The sequence below is a fragment of the Uranotaenia lowii genome, chromosome 1 (assembly GCF_029784155.1).
Source record: "Uranotaenia lowii strain MFRU-FL chromosome 1, ASM2978415v1, whole genome shotgun sequence".
NCBI classification, from domain to species: Eukaryota; Metazoa; Arthropoda; class Insecta; order Diptera; family Culicidae; genus Uranotaenia; species Uranotaenia lowii.
The window spans coordinates 4,772,866-4,793,168 of NC_073691.1; the positions used below are offsets into that span (position 1 = coordinate 4,772,866).

The 20,303-nt window shown below is 38.8% G+C and overlaps 1 protein-coding gene across 3 annotated transcripts in view; it reads right to left on the reverse strand.

The window, feature by feature from the left end:
* LOC129754070 (progestin and adipoQ receptor family member 4) overlaps positions 1–20,303 on the reverse strand; it is a 46,882-nt gene that overhangs the window by 8,027 nt on the left and 18,552 nt on the right. For all 3 annotated transcript variants that reach the window (XM_055749933.1, XM_055749940.1, XM_055749948.1), the window contains exons 3-6: positions 16,145–16,360; positions 5,259–5,362; positions 3,180–3,317; positions 752–892 (exon numbers count right to left, since the gene is read on the reverse strand). In XM_055749933.1, the coding sequence (XP_055605908.1) occupies positions 752–892; positions 3,180–3,317; positions 5,259–5,362; positions 16,145–16,360 (599 nt within the window). The remainder of the gene's footprint in view (positions 1–751; positions 893–3,179; positions 3,318–5,258; positions 5,363–16,144; positions 16,361–20,303) is intronic.

Below are 20,303 nucleotides of genomic sequence, written 5' to 3' on the forward strand. Positions count from 1 at the left end.
GAAGAAATTCATTGAAAGGTAAATTTTTTATAACTTAAAACATTTGAAAAATCCTTAACTGCGCAGAATTAGGGCCGTTCACGGTATTACTGTGGAGAAAATAGCAGCATTCGTTCGATCGGATGATTAATATAATATAAGCTCAAACTAATTGGTCAGTTTTCATCGCAATAGAAAAATAATCGTAGTTCGAATAACTTTGAATAATCCTCTAGCAACACATACCAACTAGCAGCAAATACTGCTTCGCCAATAGCTTTTCCCATAACTAACTTCCGAAAGTTTACTCAGCAGATATCAGCTTTCTATGGTCTAAATATGTTTCTGAAACTCTGCTCAGCAAACACATTCGCATTATATCGCAGCAGGCAGCAGTCCGACGTGTTTGCTTTTGCTGATGGCTCGAAATGAACCCTGTGAAATATTTTCTGTATGTTGAGGATTCCCGCCCGCTCCAAAACAAACACATCAATATGAATGTAGCACTAGTGGATATCGTACATATGTATGAACTTCTAGTTCTTGTGTATCAATGACAGTCAGTCACCGCCTGCTGTTGGCTAAATTACGTAAGCCTCGTAAAATTATTATAGTTTTCATTTCATAAAACATCCGGACATCCGCCGTGACTCTCCTCGCGTATCTCTCAATCCCATTCAGCACCGTCGTCAGTCCGCCATGATTAAACTAACAAAAGTAGGAAATAACAAAAAGAAAGAAAAAACAAACGGAAGACCATAAAAGGACTCACCTGGTGCATCGAATAAACGGCCACAACAACCAGCACGTGCATGATGTTGTGCGAGTTGAGATAGATGTCCACGCTTCCCGGGAACCACTTTTCCGGTATGTGCATCGCTCCGATTACTCCGCCAACCGCCGATACGGCGTCCTGGAAAGGGAAGTGAAAGTTGATCCGCCATTAGAATGGACACTAATTAGTTTGAAAACATGTGACAGCTAGTGACTTTTACTGATGGGCAGGTGGTCAGTCGGGTTCATTAGTTATCCCTTTTGTCTTTTTAACGTCCCCGGTTATAGATAGCCGGAATGTAGTTGGAAAGATAACAAGCACGTAGGCTGTACCTTGACATTGTTAGTGGAAAATAAAACTTCTTACCGTACCTTCGCTTTGTCCCTTCGATAATAGGAATTTCAAAATTAAATTACGTCGGTTTTACCTTTGTCAGCCGAAGAGAAAGAGTTGAATAACCATGATTACATAAAGCATGCAAATAGCTTGGCAATCAAAACATCATGTCAAATGTAAATTTTGCCCCAGAAAACTTGAAATGGGTTTAACAATAACAAATACTGACTCATAAAAATTTCCATAAACCGCCTAAAATTGCAACATACATCAATACACACTCCATATGTATGCGATATAAAAATAAAAGTATCCTTTCGCAGCAAAACCACGGCACAGCTTTATTCCGAACACGAACACCCGCCCACACCGGGACCACAGGCTAGGAGCAGGAGTCCAATATTAAACGGATCAACAACATCATAAATTTATAATTTCTTTTCCGAACGCCCATCAGCTCGGTCATCGAAAAAAAGAACCATTCTACACCCTCCCCCACCCACAAAGCTGTGCCACTGTTGTTGTAATCATTACTCATGGAAGCGAGCCGGTAATCGATTTCGAGGCGATATGGCGTTCTCTAAGGTGTGAGGGAACACCTACCTCCAACATAGGACAACAAACCGGCCGGCGCGGTGTCCTTCCACGACCACAGCTCATTCCGATCCGAAATCATTCTCGTCGATACGTATATTTACATTGACAGACAGGTGGGCATCACATGGCACCTATGCACAGTTGGTCAATGATAACATAACGGATGTAGAGCTTTTCTTTATTTAAGTTTTCGGAATATTTTGTATTTGATATTCTCCAATGCAAATAAGAGGCAAAAAGTTGTGAGGAGAGTTCAAGTAGGCGTTGCCTTGCAAGAACGTCAAAAGGTTTGCTCCGTGAAAGTTTTTTTTTTCCAGAAATAATGAAACAATATAAAAAAACATTAATCGAACAACGAATTTAGCTGATAGTAATCGCACGAGATGTGGATATTGATCGAGGAGTACCTGCGCACACTCGGTGTATTCGAGAGACGGGTATTATTTTATGGTCAGCTACTCTGGTGGACTCTAGCACTGCTCCGAAAAGGTTGATTTTCTGGTCGCTTGAGGGTAACTAGTATCGGTTCGCTGCTATGGCGGTGTATCTCGGCAATAATAGGCCTCATACTGCACTCACGAAAACTGCAAGTTTTTGTGAATCGCTGGCAATTGGATCTCAAACGTGGAACTTCATCGCCGGCATGTGGTTACCTTTTTAATCAAGACAAGATCTTTCAATGTGCGTCCTATTTCATGGTGGGGTTTTAGGGAAACCTCTGCCTCACGGGTTTTCCGGTTAATTAATGCTGGTCGACATCCTCTGGTGGTAGCTATGGTAAAGACGAGGTGAACTGTTTTAAGACAATCCGGCTACGCGGTCGCCGTTTGCCGATGTTGTTTCCCGCTGTGATCGCTGCCGGCGAATATTGGTAAAGTCCACGAAATGCGCGAATTTATGTCGGAGTTTCAACGAGGTCAACCGGGATGGATTGACGTTGCCGACTTGAACTTCATGTTCTGCCAAATGGAAAAGCGCAGTGGGCGTAGCTGTTACGAAAATACTGGAGTTACAAACAACACTCTAAGATCTAGTATAGTCTAAACGGGAAAGAATGTACGTCTTGGTGACCGAGTGGTTAGCGTGGTAAGACGGTAATCGCTGCTCCACTGGTGGCATGGGTTCGATTTCCATCTCGGTACTCTGTGTTAAATATTAATCTTAAGGTTGGAGGTTGGAGAAAACGTACCAATAATGAATTTATTGAAAATAGTCTACCGCGCCCACAGTGCAGCTACAATTTATCCGCCCATCCACACAATTCACACCGTCAACAACACGGTGCGCCAGGTATTGTGATAATAATAATGGAAATCCGTCGCCGTATAAATTACAATAGAAGCCCGTTTTGGCTTTGATTTGAGCGGACTCAACCACCTACCCCCGCACTAAAAACCATGATGGGTCGGTGTCGGTAGCTATTTAGCCATCAGCAAAAGTCCTACATTCATACATAATTATAGGTTGGAACGTAGTGACTCTGAGAACTTACCTGCAGGAAAACGTGTGTCAGCGAGTTCGGGTCGCCCCCGCCCACCTTCGATATCCGCAGCAGGGTCAGCACGATCCGGTAGGTGAAGGGCAAAAGGAAGCAGAGCCTTCGCTGCCACGGCGAGCAGGCCGTCATTGCCTAGAGGGAGTCAAGAGCGAGGAAAAAAGCAGAACAGGAAACAGAATAAGAATCTAAAGGGTGGTACGACAATAACGGATTCGTGCCCAGTCAGTCGGTCAACAACGGCACGACCGACCGCCTGGCTTGGGGTATATTTTTTCTGCATGAATAAAATAACAGACGTGTTGTGTGTTAAGGGTGAAGTTACTACACCTGGGAACGGTGTGAGGCTTTTTTTAGTTTTTTTTTCTGGGGTACGATACGAGCATTCTAGAGCTGTCCCACTTGAGATGAGTCCTTTGACAGTTTCCACATGAAGCATGTATGATGCTTCGCTCTGGGAATAAACTGATCACAACAACAGTAGATTCCAAATCTGATACCGGCTTACAATGTGTTGGAATTTAAAAATCAAGGATTGGCGTCCTTTCATGAATAAATAAGGAAACTAAATGTAGCCGACAGAAACAGTCTATTCCTTGAAATAATAATATAAACCAATATGAGAACTACCACTAAGGTATGGCTAAAATTTAATCTTTGAATCTCAAAAACCGGCCATTTTAGGGTGGCTCAAAGAGGGGTGTATTTTCGAAATGAAAACCTAGGGGCTGAAATCTTTCCAGAGCCTGCCAGTTAACCCACAAATGACAAAAAAATCAAATAAGACAAAATAGACAAAAATGAAAAAAGACAGAAATTTAAAAAAAATTGACGAGCCAAACATGAATAAAATAACAAAAAAGAAAAAAGTGACAAAAATGACAAAATTGACAAAAATGACAAAATTGAAAAAATTGACAAAAATGAAAAAAAAATAACAAAAATTACGAAATTACCAAAATGACAAAAATGACAAAAATGACAAAAATGACAAAAATGACAAAAATGACAAAAATGACAAAAATGACAAAAATGACAAAAATGACAAAAATGACAAAAATGACAAAAATGACAAAAATGACAAAAATGACAAAAATGACAAAAATGACAAAAATGACAAAAATGACAAAAATGACAAAAATGACAAAAATGACAAAAATGACAAAAACGACAAAAATGACAAGAATGACCAGAACGACAGAACTGAAAAAAATGACAAAAATTACAAAAATTACAAAAATGACAAAAATGTCAAAAATGACAAAAATGATGAAAAATGACAAAAATGACAAAAATGACAAAAATGACAAAAATGACAAAAATGACAAAAATGACAAAAATGACAAAAATGACAAAAATGACAAAAATGACAAAAATGACAAAAATGACAAAAATGACAAAAATGACAAAAATGACAAAAATGACAAAAATGTCAAAAAATTACAAAAATGACCAAAAATGACAAAAATTACAAAAATTAAAAGCTAGGCAAAATGGACAAAAATGACAAACATTACAAAAATGATCAAAGTGACCAAAATGACAAAAATGGCAAAATTGACAAAAATGGACAAAAATGACAAAAATGATCAAAATGACAAAATGGTAGAAATGACAAAGATGACAAAAATAAAATAAAAATGTAATAATGACAAAAATGACAAAAATGACAAAAATGACACAAAAATTACAAAAATGACCAAATTGAGAAAAGTGCAAAAAATTACAAAAATAACAAAATTGACAAAAATGACAAAAATGGCAAAATGACAAAAATGACACAAATGATAAAAATATCAAAAACGACCAAAATGACAAAAAAGGCCAAAATGACCAAAATGACCAAAATGGTAAAATTACAAAACTGAAAATTACAAAATTTTGTCACTCTTGAAAATGCTACTCAGAGTGTTTATGGTTGTGCAATCTAACTGCCATTGTGAATTCCTAAAATTTACTTCAAAGTTTGCAAATATTCAGCATATTTAGTCTAATACTAAACGCGTCTATTCGTTGGGCTAAATTTTAGAAAATTCAAAATATAAATCTTTTATGAGACAGGTTATAACAACTTACCTTATAAAGACCCCAGATGCACAGCATCGAGTACGATATTATGATAAACCATTTTAGGGGCCAACTGAGGCAATAAACGGTTGCCGTTACCATAGGAAGAGCACCTGAAAAGGACGAATTTCTTGATTTAACACTCGTTTCAAGTTTAAGCGTAAAATTATGACAATAAAACCAAAATCAATATTCCATAAATCTTAAGATTATATCGACCTTCTATCAACACAAAAGGAACCTTTCAAAATCGAATCTCAATGGATCCTTTCGGAAGCTTTCAACAAGCCATTGTTGTTGTTCCATTATTATTGGGCTCGAAAAGCCCCAGCGGGAAACTGGCTCACTTTGATTGATAGACAAACAATAGGCCAACAAAAGGCGCAAACACAAACAGGCAAACATTACTAATATAGAAAAAACACGGTCATCGAACAGAGAAAAACTCACAAAATTTATAGATTTATTTATTTATATCCGCTAGACAAACTTGAAATAGGATAACAGAAGGAAAAAGGAGATTGAAACACCAAATGCCCCATCAACGAGCCGGGAACACGGACGGCGACATAAAACATTTATTCAATTTGAAGAGCTCAAGACGAAAAAAAGACCATCGAAGAAGTTAGCTTTCGTCGGCGTCGTCGTCGTTCCTTCCTACACATTGCCTACACTTTTGATGGGCTCTTTTTTTATCCTCGGTAAATGGCTCCACCAACTCGGTCGGTGTGCTCCAAAGGCGAACTTCTAATGGGATTGCCCCATCCTTCCCTGGCAGGCAGGCAGTGTTTTTTGAAGAAACCTCACACTCCCAACTACCTAGTACGTTCATTGGAATTTCGATGGCTTTCCACCTCCCCAACTCTTCGATGTCTTACAATATCTTTGCGATGGAACCGACGACAAATGGCGGAAATGTGGCTATCGAGACGAATGTCAACTGCTGTAGGGCAACCATATCGGGGCGGAAAACATCTACCCCAAGGGTGTTACTAGGAAAATAAATGGCCCCCAGCTTTCCATTGTTTACCTTCGGTTGCTAACTTTGTGCAAAAAGGTGAACAAACAATGCAATGGAAGGAAAGGTTTTCTTAAACAACTCCAAGGAATGACCATGAAAAGCTAGTACCTGTTTTCATGGAAATGTAAAAAAATAACCACTACACAGCAAAAATTATTTCCTGTAAAATTACGCAAATTTCCTGTAACAAAAAGAGCAGGACATTTACCGTAACTTTACAGGTCGAAAAACAAATTACGTGACATTTAATTTTTAGTGTACAACTTTTTTACAGGACATTTGCTGTAATAATAAATGAATCTTTGTTAATTTCTAAGAAAAACAATTTAAAATTAGAGGTTTTGTTAATTACGCGATGTCAGTAGATCGGCGACAAAAGAAGCTCGTGTTGCATTTCTTCGGGCTTGAAGAGTATCTATGTCTATAAGACGACATCCATGTTCGTAGCTTGGCATGTGGAACGGGTCTTGCCAGTTAAGGTGTCTGAGGGCATAACGCAAAAAGCGCCTCTGGATAGCCTCGGGCCGCTCATTACCGTTCTGGTAGTAAGGACCAGAGCTGGGAAAAATTGACAGAGTTAAAGATGGCTACTGTTTTTTTTCCAATCATTATCACTTTCCAAAACTTCAACTAAAGCATGAATCACTACAAATTTGGACGCATTAAAAAGGGTCTATCTCGGAGCTATGTAAACGAAATAAAAATGTTTTGTGCTCAAATTGTAGGGTTTTTACTGCACTTTTGAGGAAAAATAATAAAAAAAATATTCCGATGATGTTTTGATGAAATTTCGTACTTTTCGTCGAGAACCACTCATGTAAGTTTGGACACCCTATTCACTGACCTCAGCGGCCATTCACTGCCCTCAGCGGCCATTTTGTTCCACAATCTCTTCACCTCTGTTGCATTTCGAGTCGTCCTACCATTCATCTTCATCTTCTGATTAACAATTGCCCAAAATTTTTCGATAGGGCGGAATTGAGGGCAGTCGATAGGGCAGAATTGAGTGACGTCCTTTTCGACAAAATCCTCCAGTTGGCCCACCACTGTAGTACCTTTTCGCTGTAGTGGCAGCTATCCAAATCTAGCGAAAACTTTACTGGTTCTTTGTGAGATCTAATAAAAGGAAAAAAACATTTTTCAGGCACTCCTCCTTGTACATTTCGGAGTCCATGGTCTTGTTTTTCACAAAAAAAACCGGGGTTTTTCGGCCGCAGCTCCAAATATCTTGCCAGATCAAACACTTTTCTGCAAAATTATTCGAAAAACGAATTTGAACTTGATGGAGACATCACTCCGAACAGTGGTTTGTAAAATTTTTGGTCAGGAAGCCTCCCAAAATCAGATTTCGCGATTTTTGAACCAGACCACATCAGGTTTTTTAACGTGGGTGTCCAAAATTAATTTTCGTCTCGCGGCTTCTATCACGTGTAACTTTTTTGGAACAAAACCAATCGTAATGAAATTTTCAGCACTCATAGAGGAAACATTTCCGAACAAAGTACATACTGTCAAAAAATTCCAGATCCGACAACTAGGAGCGCTATGGAATAATAAACAGTGCGTCCAAATTTCTGATGATCCATGCTTTATGCACCGAGCCACAGTCAGCGATCATCCAGGCTGATAATCCTCTTTGTTTGATTCTCAATGAAATCTAGCATAGTAAATATTTAATATCATTGGTTTCCATTGAAATGATAGCCTGCAAAAATTTCCCTTACATGCCGGTTGTTGATATTTATAGGTTGTTATTTCTCATCTAACCTGGCAACAGCGAAATCTACATATTATTGTTATATAGTCGAGCTGCTAACTAGATAGCCCATAAAACGACTGCAACATGTTTCAGAGAGCAAGGATTTTCCCGCCTTTTTATCTCCTATTCTATTTTAACGCACAGTCACGTGTGCATGAATGTAAACCCGAGTTTTACTGAATATCACGGTACTCATTTTCTGTGATAATTAATGACCGTAAAATGTCAATCACAAACTGAGTAGCACGTTGACATACGTTTGCTCGCTAAATCTCAGCAACTGACTCCGTCACTACAGTTAAGAAAGTCATTGCGTATGGGTCGAAGCTATCAACGAAAACGCTCTAGACTGATATACCACATGTTATGATGGCATGCTTTGGGTTAAAAAAAATAATGATGATTTCTATCTAGCTGGCATTTTCGTTAAATGTCAGTTGTTAACAATCACCATTACCAGCTCTGGTAAGGACACCAGACAGCTGAGGCGTATTCGAGGATGGATCGAACTATGCTGCAATACAGTTGTTAAAAATAAAAATAAAAAGGTTTTGTATAAAATAAATATGACAGATGGCCGATTTGTATCTCTCTAGCGGAAAACTATGTAGGAGGTGATCCATTGACGGGCAATTTTCTAGAAACTGGCGTTGTCAAGGTGACGAGTAGTGTTGGAATCGAAGATCGCTGAAGCCGCTTGCCAAAATTCTGGCCTTCTGATCTTAACTCCAGGGCCAGAGCTGTTGTGGAGTGGTGACCGGCTGTACACTTCCGCAATCCTACGCAATAAATGGCATAGACATTAAACTGGAAAAAACCTGAACAATATTTAGATGGCGCTGATTCCAACTAACGCATGAAATTCGGCAAGGCGATGACCGTAAGAGCAAGTTCACTGGTGTTGGGAAAAAGTGGAAGAAATTTTGACACTTGTAGCACATTTTGAAAATTTTACCATGCTAAAATGTATTCAAGATCTTTGGGCGTATTATTTTTTTACAGCACTGTTTCTATTTCAGCCGTATGTGATAGGAATATTGCTATTTTTGCATCACAGCATGCGAAACTACAACACGTGTTGTTAAAAAACTTGAAGGCCACAGATCTTGAAAATGTTTTGGCATGGCAAAATTTTCAAAATTGGCTAAAAGTGTCAAAATTTCTACAACTTTTTTCCCAACACCAGTGAACTTGCTCTAAGAGTAAACGGATTACAAGCTATTAAAAATTATCAAGAAGGTAGCCCCGGGATCCGAAGAAGAACGATAAGCTAAAGATACCTCTGTGATGTTTCCAAACCCCGCAAAGCTTCGCCGTGACTGCTAACCAGTACCTTTCGCACTGAGGCAATCGTCAACGCTTGGTGGTCCATGTGCCATCCTAATATTTATCTTCTTTGCTCTCACGCCTAACAGATTTAGTATGAGAGTCACATTAGCAAGCAATATTGAGCAATCGCTGGGACAACTGACTTTTCTACGAAGCAATCAGGTCACTTGTACGGCATTCTCGAGAGGAACTGTGAAAATGGCCGGCTCGAGATTCCACATTCCAAAGTTGGAGGTGTTCTGAAAACTGTCTGACCTAACTTTCGCTACAGTACATCCAACAAAGGAGAGCTCAAGTGAGTGAGGTACAGATGTAGCTGCAGAATTCGTCCTTATCAGCATCTCTAAGGTACGAAGAAATAGTTCTTGTGTTTCAACGATAATCCATGCGTGGACTGGACAACCATTTTGTCGTGGGATAATTCGTGAGAAATTCATCTCTACAACACTCAGTGCAATCTTTCGCTAGCTATTTAGCCCCTGGATATTTCTGGACTTAAGGCTTGTTGAGAAGGTTTCTCAGTACTGCTAAGTAAGTGCTGTGGTTTTTTATTTTTTCTCGTTGAATCGGAGCGCGTGAAAACCATAAATAGTCACGGATCCGTTTAAAACCATCTGTGAGTGGGTGAGTAATATTTGATTACCCCATCTTTCCTGTGGATATTGACGTCGTCGAAGAGTGCACCGGATAGGTCGTAGTTGCTGAAGACATGTTTGCCAGCATGCTTGCTGAAGATATCTTTGGGCGCTGGAAAAAGATAGTTCGAACCTTATCTGGACGCCAGGTTATTTGACGTAAGAAGAGCTGCTCAGTCGGTAGGTGTGATGATATTCAAACGTTGCCAACTTTGGTTGTAGATCAGTCGAAAGATTTTGAATTATTCACCTAATTCTGTCCTGGCCAATAACGTTTAGATTTTTAACCAAAGTTGTGCAGACCGGTTTAGCCTTCCGTAGTGGAACCACCGGATCACTTGACCGTGTCTGGCCGGGAAAACTACGCGCTGTCGTGCTTAGCTCGCTCACCCGCTCGCACTCGCTGACTGACTGACTGACTCGGGTACACGCTCGTGTGGGGTGACCAAGTGTGGGTTCAATCCATACACACATCCCCTTCCTATCCCAAACAAATTATTTAAAAAAAACCCTGATAGCTAAAATATTTGTCGTTTGATATGCAACAAGCTTGACCATAAAAGGATCTAAGCACAAGAAAATTTAGCAAGTATAATCTAGGATCACACGCCAATTGGATCATAATGATCTTAAACCTTTTCGCTCGATAATTGTTGTATTGTTTAGTTCTAATACAACAATCTTTTAGTTTGTTTAATACACGGATTCGTTCATCTTTATGAGGGAAAAAATCAACAAATATTGGGAAGCTTTTGTTGCTATCGTGACATTTTTTTCCTATGCAATTTATTTTAGATAAAATACACCGTTTCAGGAAATTTTGAACTCGTTCTTGTGCCCAATTATAATTTTCTATGCAAAGTACAATTACTCGCTCTCCAAGCATATTGTATTTATAAATTCAAATATCAGTAAGTTAATTTTTTTAAATATATTCACAACAAGCTGCCCTTTTAGCCCCTTCTATTGTATACAAATAAAATGTTTAGATTGATTCGTATTTTTTCATTTCAAGAGACATTCTTAACTCGCTATGTTTGGGCTTTTAGAGTAAAGGCCAAGCTCATCCATGTTTCTGCGGTTAGCGGTTTCTTCTCTTCTTTTTAAGTTTAAAACTGCTTGAAGTGTTCTATCTAATCGTTAAAGTGGTTCAAATCATATTAAATTCACTATAAAATTTCGAATTGTTCTATCGAATTCACCTTATGATGTATTCTTATATCAAGATTTTCTAACGATTCGTTTGACATGAATCCGACACAATGTTGCAGCTTCCCTTTCACATCTGTTTTTGTCCTTTTATCCATATCCGCTTCCAGATTTAAGGTTTTTCTCTCAATTCACTTAATATTTAAAATTATTTTTGCAAAGTTTTCTTATCTTGATACGCTCCATATTCTTTCTTATCTCAAACTGTCATGTCAACACGAATTGCCAAAGTTTCTGGCCATTCAGTCTACTTGGTTAAAATGAAACATTTTAACTACTAGGGTAACGGACTTATTTTGAATACACCTATATTTACGCAACTTTATTTCTCATTATTTCCGTAGGCATTGCTTCGGAAAAAACTGAGTGATACCGTTGCTTCGTAGTTTGTGACTCTTATTTATTTTATTAATGATAAATTTCTACCACTCTACATGATATCATGTTTTTTTTAAAGTTGTTTCTCTCCATTACTTAATATTTTATTTTCACCAATTTTTTCTTGTTTTATCGTGATCTTTCAATAACTTTTTGAAAGCTGTCCTTTGAATCTACTTCACTTCAATAAAATCCATAGACTTTCAAAAGTAATTTCTTTCAAGCAGTCCTCACATCACACTTGAGTTTTCCATCTCTATAAACTGTCCCCTCAATTCAATGATTTTTTAAAAATAAAAATTGAGCTTTCCTCTGTTACAGTTGATTTTTAGAACTTTATTTATGGTGTGATTTGAGCAAAGTACAGTTAAAAAACCCAACCCTAATCAAAAATAAATCAACTTGTTCGACCAGATTTGGCCCACTGTATCGAACTTATTTTTGATAAAACCCGACAGCCCATAGTTCCCGGAAAAACGAAAAAAAAATTCTGGTACTGTCATCAAAAATTTCCGGACGTGAGTTTTTGGGAAAGAAATGAAAAAAGAAAAGTGTGGTGCTCGGTCGAGTGCGGAGGCTTTGAGCCGGCGGGTCGGGAGAAAGGTTTGCTCCGCATCCCCACGGAGGACAGAAGCGGCGATCGTGGCACAGATGGCCACTCCATCATCGCCGACTTCGGAGCCCATGGCAATCAACAGTTCCAGCATCATCCGGCACGGCAATGTCGTGCGTCTCCATCGGGGCGATGCAAGCCACACCTCCGGCTGCTCCGTGCTGCACCAGCAGCAAAAACAACAACTCCAGCAACAACATCCGCACGGTAATGTTATGCGTCGGCATCGGGGCAATACCCACCACACCTCCGACTGCTCCGTGCTGCACCATCAGCAGAACAACACCAACGCCAGCAGCAGAACAACAACAACTCCAACAACAGCATCACCGGGCCGTCGAGTGTTTCGGAGGCAACTACGAGGCAGACAGTGGGACCATGCATGGTTCCCAGTAAGGTGCCAGTCGGACGAGAGCCGTAAGTTGAACTCAAAAGAAACCACACTCTAAAAATGACCAGAATTGTCGGGAGATTGGGTGGGTGAATTAAAAAGTGGCCATTAGAAAATTTTAAATTGTGTTCTCGTTTTTTCATTTGTGGCGACGACCATAAAAACCCTCCTGTTACACCTCTCAATCTGCTTGATTAGCGTCATCTCAACTACTTTCGTTTTTTCCCCATTTATTTCAAGCTGTCCTCTCAACTCGTTATTAGTGTTATTCAATTTCTATTAAGCTGTCTTCTCGACTCACTTGTTGGTGTTTTTTCTCCAATTTCTGTCAAGCTGTCCTCTCAACTCGCTTATTGGTGTTTTTTCAATTTCTATCAAGCTGTCCTCTCAACTCGCTTATTGGTGTTATTCAATTTCTATCAAGCTGTCCTCTCAACCCGCTTGATCACCAAGCTGTCCTCTCAACTCGCTTATTGGTGTTATTCAATTTCTATCAAGCTGTCCTCTCAACCCGCTTGATCACCAAGCTGTCCTCTCAGCTCGCTTATTGGTGTTTTTTCAATTTCTTTTAAGCTGTCCTCTCAACTCGCTTGAATAATATTATATCACCAAACAGTCTTCCGAATACGCTAGCTGGTGATTTAATTTTAAAAAATTTACCTGTTTTTCATTTATTTTTCATTATATTTTCTTTTTTTGAACAGCATTTCATCACATTTGAAATAAAGTCTGATTCACTTTTGGACTTTAAATATCAAAACTCCTTAATTTTTTTCAACTTTTGGTAGAATTTTCTAAGCGTGTGTAACTTTGTCGATGTTTGTTTTTATTCGGCTCGATTTTTCTCCCAAACTTTGTAACAAAACACAATTTGATTGGCAAATACCTGCCACGGTCGCCAAATGTGCAGACCGGTTTAGCCTTCCGTAGTGGAACCGGTCTGCACACCGCCGATGGCAAGCCATCGCAAGGACTTGCAAGTCAAGTGTTTGGCAATCAGATAGTTAAATGGAACCTGACCACTTTCCGCCATTAATGAAGTTATTGGGCTGGTACAGAAGGCAGAGCTAATGGTTCTAATGGAGTTGTTGTATAAGGGTTCAAGTTTTTCGTAGAGAAGTGGACCTGCTCGACTTACGAAGCCTATACCATAGAGGGTAGACGGCAGTAGCCATCCATGTAAGAACCGTGAGAGTGAATCTCGATTTGCCATACTAGGTGATTTACTAAGGATGCGGAGTAAGTTGATTTTGTTAGTAGCGTTTTTTCTAATTTGGTCAAGATGAACTCTAAATGAAAGGCGATCGTCAATCCAAACCCCAAGAAGACGGGTGGAGTGGACTAGTGGAATGGTTTGGTCAAAAATTTTTACCGGAGGGAGTTTTTGGAGTTTCTTTCTATTGGGACCAAGGTGCAGAAGTTTGGATTTGTCTGGGGAGAAAATAAATCCGACTGTCGGTGCCCAATTTGCTACAATGTCTAAAGCTGATTGTAATCTCTTACGAGTAAGACGGGCAAAAGGAGACGTTGATATCAGAAGGATATCATCAGCATAGACGAGGATTTTGATATTATTTGGAATGATTTGGAATATGGAATTAATGGCAATAAGGAAGAGAGTTGGAGAGATCACTGATCCCTGTGGGACACCTGAGAAGATAGGTTTCGGGTTGGATAAGGTAGCATTGACAATGACCTGGATCGTGCGGTTCGAAAGAAAACTGTGGATGTACTGGTACACGCTCGTGTGGGGTGACCAAGTGTGGGTTCAATCCATACACACAGAAGTGATAGACTATTTTCTTCTTCATTTATAGCAAAACATGCCCATTGTTGTGAAGTGCAACTTTACTGAAGGAAGTTTATAGTTATAACTGCAATATTGGCCATCCTAACGTACATACTTTTCAAGTAATCAAGTAATAAAATATTAAAAAAATTTCGAAATCTCTTAACGCTTACGCCATTCAAGAGAAGAGCTTGAGGATCTTGTTATACTTCTAACTGTTTGATCGTTTAATCTTTGGCGCAAACTTCGATAAGTTTAATGGCAAACTGAACTCCTCAAAGATAATTTGTTGTTTCATATTTTAAAAATTCTGGTAACCGCTTCAAAAGTGTTTCCCGAGAAATGTGCAAGGAGCCAAAGCGGACTACTGCGACCTTGCCTGCCAACACTGCAGGAATGCTTCGGCCAAGGCGGGTAAAGGTAGGTGTGTTCTTATACCAATGCACGGAATCGTCCATCTTGTGACAGGCAATCGTAATCGTAGGCATGGTAGGCGAACAATTCGCTGTCAAAAAGCGCACCGTCTCCACCCCCCACCAATGAGAAACTTTTGGTACCCCTTGCCTACTTTTCCTCAGTATGCACCCACCCTACTGGAGGCACTCTGGCTTCGGCGTTCCAAATTGGTCTGTCTTCCATCGTCGTCGATAGCGCCGTCGCTAGAACGAATCGTTTTTCCTTCTCCCATCCCATGTCTATTTATGCATTGTGGTGGATCACATTCCAGGGACCACGTGTTTCCGATGGCGCGTCCTTCCTCCCTTGATGAATGGGGAATGAGTAGGAAGGAGTATGTTTCCTAAGCACGATAAACAGCGCTGGTGGTTCGGGAAACAATTTTCGGTATGTCAGAGAGACGTTCGTCTGGCTGGTTGGCTTTTATTGGATCTGGCAGAGCAAGATTGTGACAGGAAAACATTCCAAAACTTTTGCATATATGTACATAGGTATACTCAGTTACCCAGAAATGGTCATCTGAACCTAATGGGATGTCGCTTTGGAGTTTCAAAACACATGGTGGGTAGCCATTTGAAGTGACCCAGCAAGTCTCGTTCTCTAGAGTGGGTTGTGCTAGGCAAAATATGACTACGTAGTCCTATCCAAACGAAAGAACTGTACATAAAAAACCTTTCATTTTTAATTTCGGACGATTGTTTGATGAGGATACCTAACTTATTAGAAGAGCGTTCCAAGTTCTGAGACATGCAAAATTTAGCAATGAAATCAAAGAAAAGCTTTATTTCGATAAATTAATATGTTGAAAAGAATGTTCACAAATATCAAAATTGATACAAGCGAAACCCGAATTCAAAAGAAGAAACGATACAACCCTTTTGAAGACAAACATAAAAGTAGCAAACTTCTACTGGTAGCAAAATACGCTTTGGTTTCCGACGAGTGATTTCCCCGAGTGTGATTACAAGACATAACATCCATCGTTTCCAGATGGCTGAGCTTTCGAAACAATTCCCTTTTATTCCAATTTGGGTAGCAAGGTGCGGTGGAACATTTCGATAGCCCAACCATTCTTGTGTGTGGGTTCTGTTACACTATGATGGCTGTTGCTTGCTTAGTACCGGGATAAGTTTCGGATTGTAACTGGCCCGCAATAGAATTATACCACCCGACGCGGGAGCTTTTTGTCAGGTGGAATTACATCCGAAACCTACCGCAAATTCGTTATTTGTTGAACAACTCTGGGGAAACATCACCCACACGTGAGCCACAATTCAATACAGTACGAGTACAACTACAATAGGGATTAACTCACCGAAACTTTGACTAATCCATATCCCGAGCATGTCCAGCTGCAGCAACCGGTAGTAGATTCCTTCTCCCCGTTCCAGATTCATAAACAAATGGTACACGAAGCTGCCGCACCAGGGCGCAACAGAACCGACCAGATGGCACCACGAGAGAAAGCGGTACTCCTTCTCCCATGGCATCATTGCCGGAACTGTTGCCAGTATGTACACGATTGGAATGCCTGTGGAGCGAAGAAGAGAGAAGAAAGAATATGATCAGATTATAGTTGACAGTCAGAAAGATACCGGAAGTTGTGTGCGGTGTTATGCCTTTTAGTGGCTATATAGCTCGAATGTTGCCGCCGTAGAACAGGGGGAACTCAATTATCTTCGTTCTGAAATGGATGCGAGGCCCCAGTATCCGGTTTGTTTCTTGAAGACGACTTCCATAAAGTTTTGTTGTTTGGCTTCGCTATTCCGATGTTTGTCAAAGTTAGACAAATTTTATTAAGTAATACGGTGCTTTTTGAGACAGGCTGTAAACTGTTTATCGTGCCGAAATGTGAATTGAATTAGTTTTTCGATGTTGTACTACGTTTTACTATAGAGCCTTTTTTGGAAATGTGACTAGCAAGTAAGCCGAATATTTTAAATTACAAAAATTACTAAAACAACAAAAATTACATAAATTATAAATTACTGAAATCGTAAAATAAAAAAAATACTAAAACCACAAAAAGTACCAAAAACATTAACAATTAGCTAAATAATCAAGATCAGTTTTTGGAATTCGACTTGGCTAATGTCGTTGCCACCCCAATATCTCTAGAATGTTTCATACGTAATTTTTAAACTTTCTGTAGAAAAATCACATCTGAACATTTAGTAGAATTGGGCTTTAGAGAATTACTTTTTTCTAACGATGTCTTAGAATTCCTAAACTTTATTTTATTCCATCCGGCCCACATTCATCTCACATGATTAGGAGTAGGTACATTTGACAGATGCGTCCATCAGCCTACCTCAACCATTGATCGTGGTCGTCATCGGTCGATGATAAGTATAGCAACCACCCACCCACGCTCAATTATTGCGGCCACCATATCGGAAATAATAGCCATTTGTCAAAAAGATAAATTTATCCCAAAATCGTTCTGCTCGGAAATTCATTTTTCCTTCACTTGCCATATCCATGGTCTAACGTTTTGTTGCATTTCTCTTTTAGCCACTCAGTGCTGTGTACAGCTTCTACTTGAACGAAAAATAAACGGCTGTTGACAATAGCTAAATCGAAGTTGGCCGGCCAAAACTTTCCCAAACTCCAACAACACACATCGACGTCATTCAACATGGCAGCTCCAGTTTTGCGAAGCGAAGCAGCCTTCTTAGATTGTGTCACGTTTTCCGTGTATAACACTCAGCAGCTGGATACTTAATGTTTATAAGTAGACAGTATGGTTCACGTTCAAGTGCATCAACAAAATGCGGCGGAATCGGTTGGGGGTGGTCATATTTCTTAAAGTGGGTAGTTGAGTTGGTACACAATCCTGGTTCCAGTTCGTGCAATAGAAGAGAACACCATAAAGTGCCGTCTGAGTAGTCGCATGACAAAACCATTCCCCGTAGAAAGGTTGTTGTTCATATTGCTTCGTTTGATTTTTTTTCTTTTTTTTTAGGGGGAGCATAGTCGACGAAAACGGAAATAAGGAAACCCGAACGTCATCGATTCCGACAGTTCGGTTGTCACGTAAAATTAACGTCCTCCCGGTGAACCACAATTGCTTGGGCAAGTCCGGAAACGGATTACCACTACTTTCTGTCCGCCGAAGGGTCGCCAGGGTAAAACCTCCATGGGGTTGGTAAGTTTTTAGATTGGTTCCCAATGGAAATGCAGCCGTTACTCCATGATTGCCAACGTTTACGCTCGATCAATAATGTATTATTATGTGTGATTGTTTATTGAAAAGTCATTATGGGTCGTTTCGTTTCTTTAGCGACCAGCAGTAGGGGTTGACATCGTAAAACCGTATTGGCAGGACGAACAGTGTATGATGGAATTATGGTCAATGAAACTTCGCCAAGAGTTTTGTCAAACAGTCAGTTGGGTTTCATCTGTGGCTGGATGGCGTTGTGACAATGGGACTTCATTCCTTTATTATATGTCTCATAATGTGAAACATATAATATATTGTATTACTGTTTGGTAAAGGAAAGAGTGACAGGAAAAAAAACTGATTAGGACACAAATCAGGCAAAGGTGGTTTGTTTTTATTTCGGCAGAAAAATGAGCTAAATAAATTTTATCTAACTACGCATAAGACATCAATTTCTCCTTTTGGACCTCTCTAGGAACGACAAAAGTCCAAAAGTTGATTTAGCTTATATATTTCATATTTTTACCGAATCAAAGCAATCGAAAGATTCTCTTTAATTCAACCACAGTATCGTGGTTGAATTAATGGGAATCTTTCGATTGCTTTGATTCAGTAGAATAATTCAACCAAGTAGGCTCACAACAAATATTAGAGTTCATATTTGTAGATTAATGTGTGAAATTTGAAATTCATACTTTATTATGATTTGCTATACAAGTTCTTCCGTTTATGCTTCAATTTAATTTATGCTTCATTTGTATGTTTGGCTCCATTTGCTTGATTTGTTACTACTTCTTGTTAAGGGGGGGGTAGGGTCTAAAACTTTCAAAAAATCGTTTTTTTTATTTTTTTATTTTCTTATTGTAAAACATTTCAAGAATGTTGGGTCAAATTTTCAAGTCAATTGAAGCAAAATTGTAGAAGTTATAGGCCTTTATCTCCTCCTATCTAATACTGCAAGAAAGCAAGAGCAGAAACTTCAAACGCGTTTTTCTCGAAAGCACATTTTTAAAGTCCGTGGACATCGTCATTTGAAAACGTCTTATCCGATTCTTCTCAAATTTGGAACATACCTTCTACATATAAAATACCAGACCCCAACGTTTTTCTTTTTTGTTTTTTTTTACTTTGGGGAGATTTTACAGGTGAAAAATGGCGGATTTTTTCGTGAAAAATCGTAGTTTTTACTTCAAACAGCCACAAAAATTTCATAAAAAATTTTTTAAGTTAAATAAAAACGTTGGGGTCCAGAAAAACATCTATTAAAAATATTTTGCTCTGATTTTTTTACTTCAGATGATTCTGTGCTGAGATACAGTGGCCACCGCAAATCCTGTTTTCTAAAAGGCATCCTCGAAAGTGCTCCGTCACCGGCTCTATTTTCAATATTTTTCTACGAAAAAATTACTAAATGTTCTTTTAACAATGCTTTGTATAATGCAAAAAATTTGAATACAATTGTTTGAACGGTAGCTCTAGAAAAAAAAAATCGTGAAAATGGTGTTTTTTTATACCCGTTAGACCCTACCCTCCCCTTAAGTTCCAAAGCCCTGAAAGAAGAAAGAAGGCTCGAAAAGTCATAGAAATACATGTTGTTCGTACCATTATACACTACCAAGCCAAATTCAGTTTCATTTTCTTTCATTAGTTCTACAACCTGCGTTAGAAAGGTTAATTCGTAGTTGAAGCAAAATAAGTAATATGAATTTCGAATGAATTTCGGAAGCTATTTCGATCAAAAAGAAATAAAAAAATTAATAAAGTAGAGAGGACAGCTTGAAATTGGAAGGCGAAATGAGAGACAGCCTAAACGTATTGATGAAAAAAGATTAATCGTGGTGAGAGGATAGAATGAAATAAATTTGAAAACAAACAGCAATAAGCGAGTAAGAGGACAGCATGATGAAAGTAAGCTTGCCGAAAAAAAATTTGTGTTTTTGACAAAAAAAAATCTGAAATTTTTTGATTCGACTCCAAAATTCTTTCGCGGTTTTCTGTGGTGGTGTTTTAAAAAATTTGATTGAAAACGCACTTCAAACATCCATAAATTTTTCCATTTTTACAATTTTCTTCGAAAAAATTAACTCTTTCAAACATTTTTATGAATTAGAAGTCAGAATCTTTCGTCAAAAGTAACCTTTTATATTTATAACTCTGAAAATATGTGACAGATTGTATGACAAAAGTTTGCTTGAAATTCTGTAAAATTCTAGATTTTTCTATGATTTCGGCAACCTTGGTTGAAATAAATTTAAAAAAAACACCAATAAGCGAGTTGAGAGTAAAGCTTGAAATAATTTTTTTAAAATTA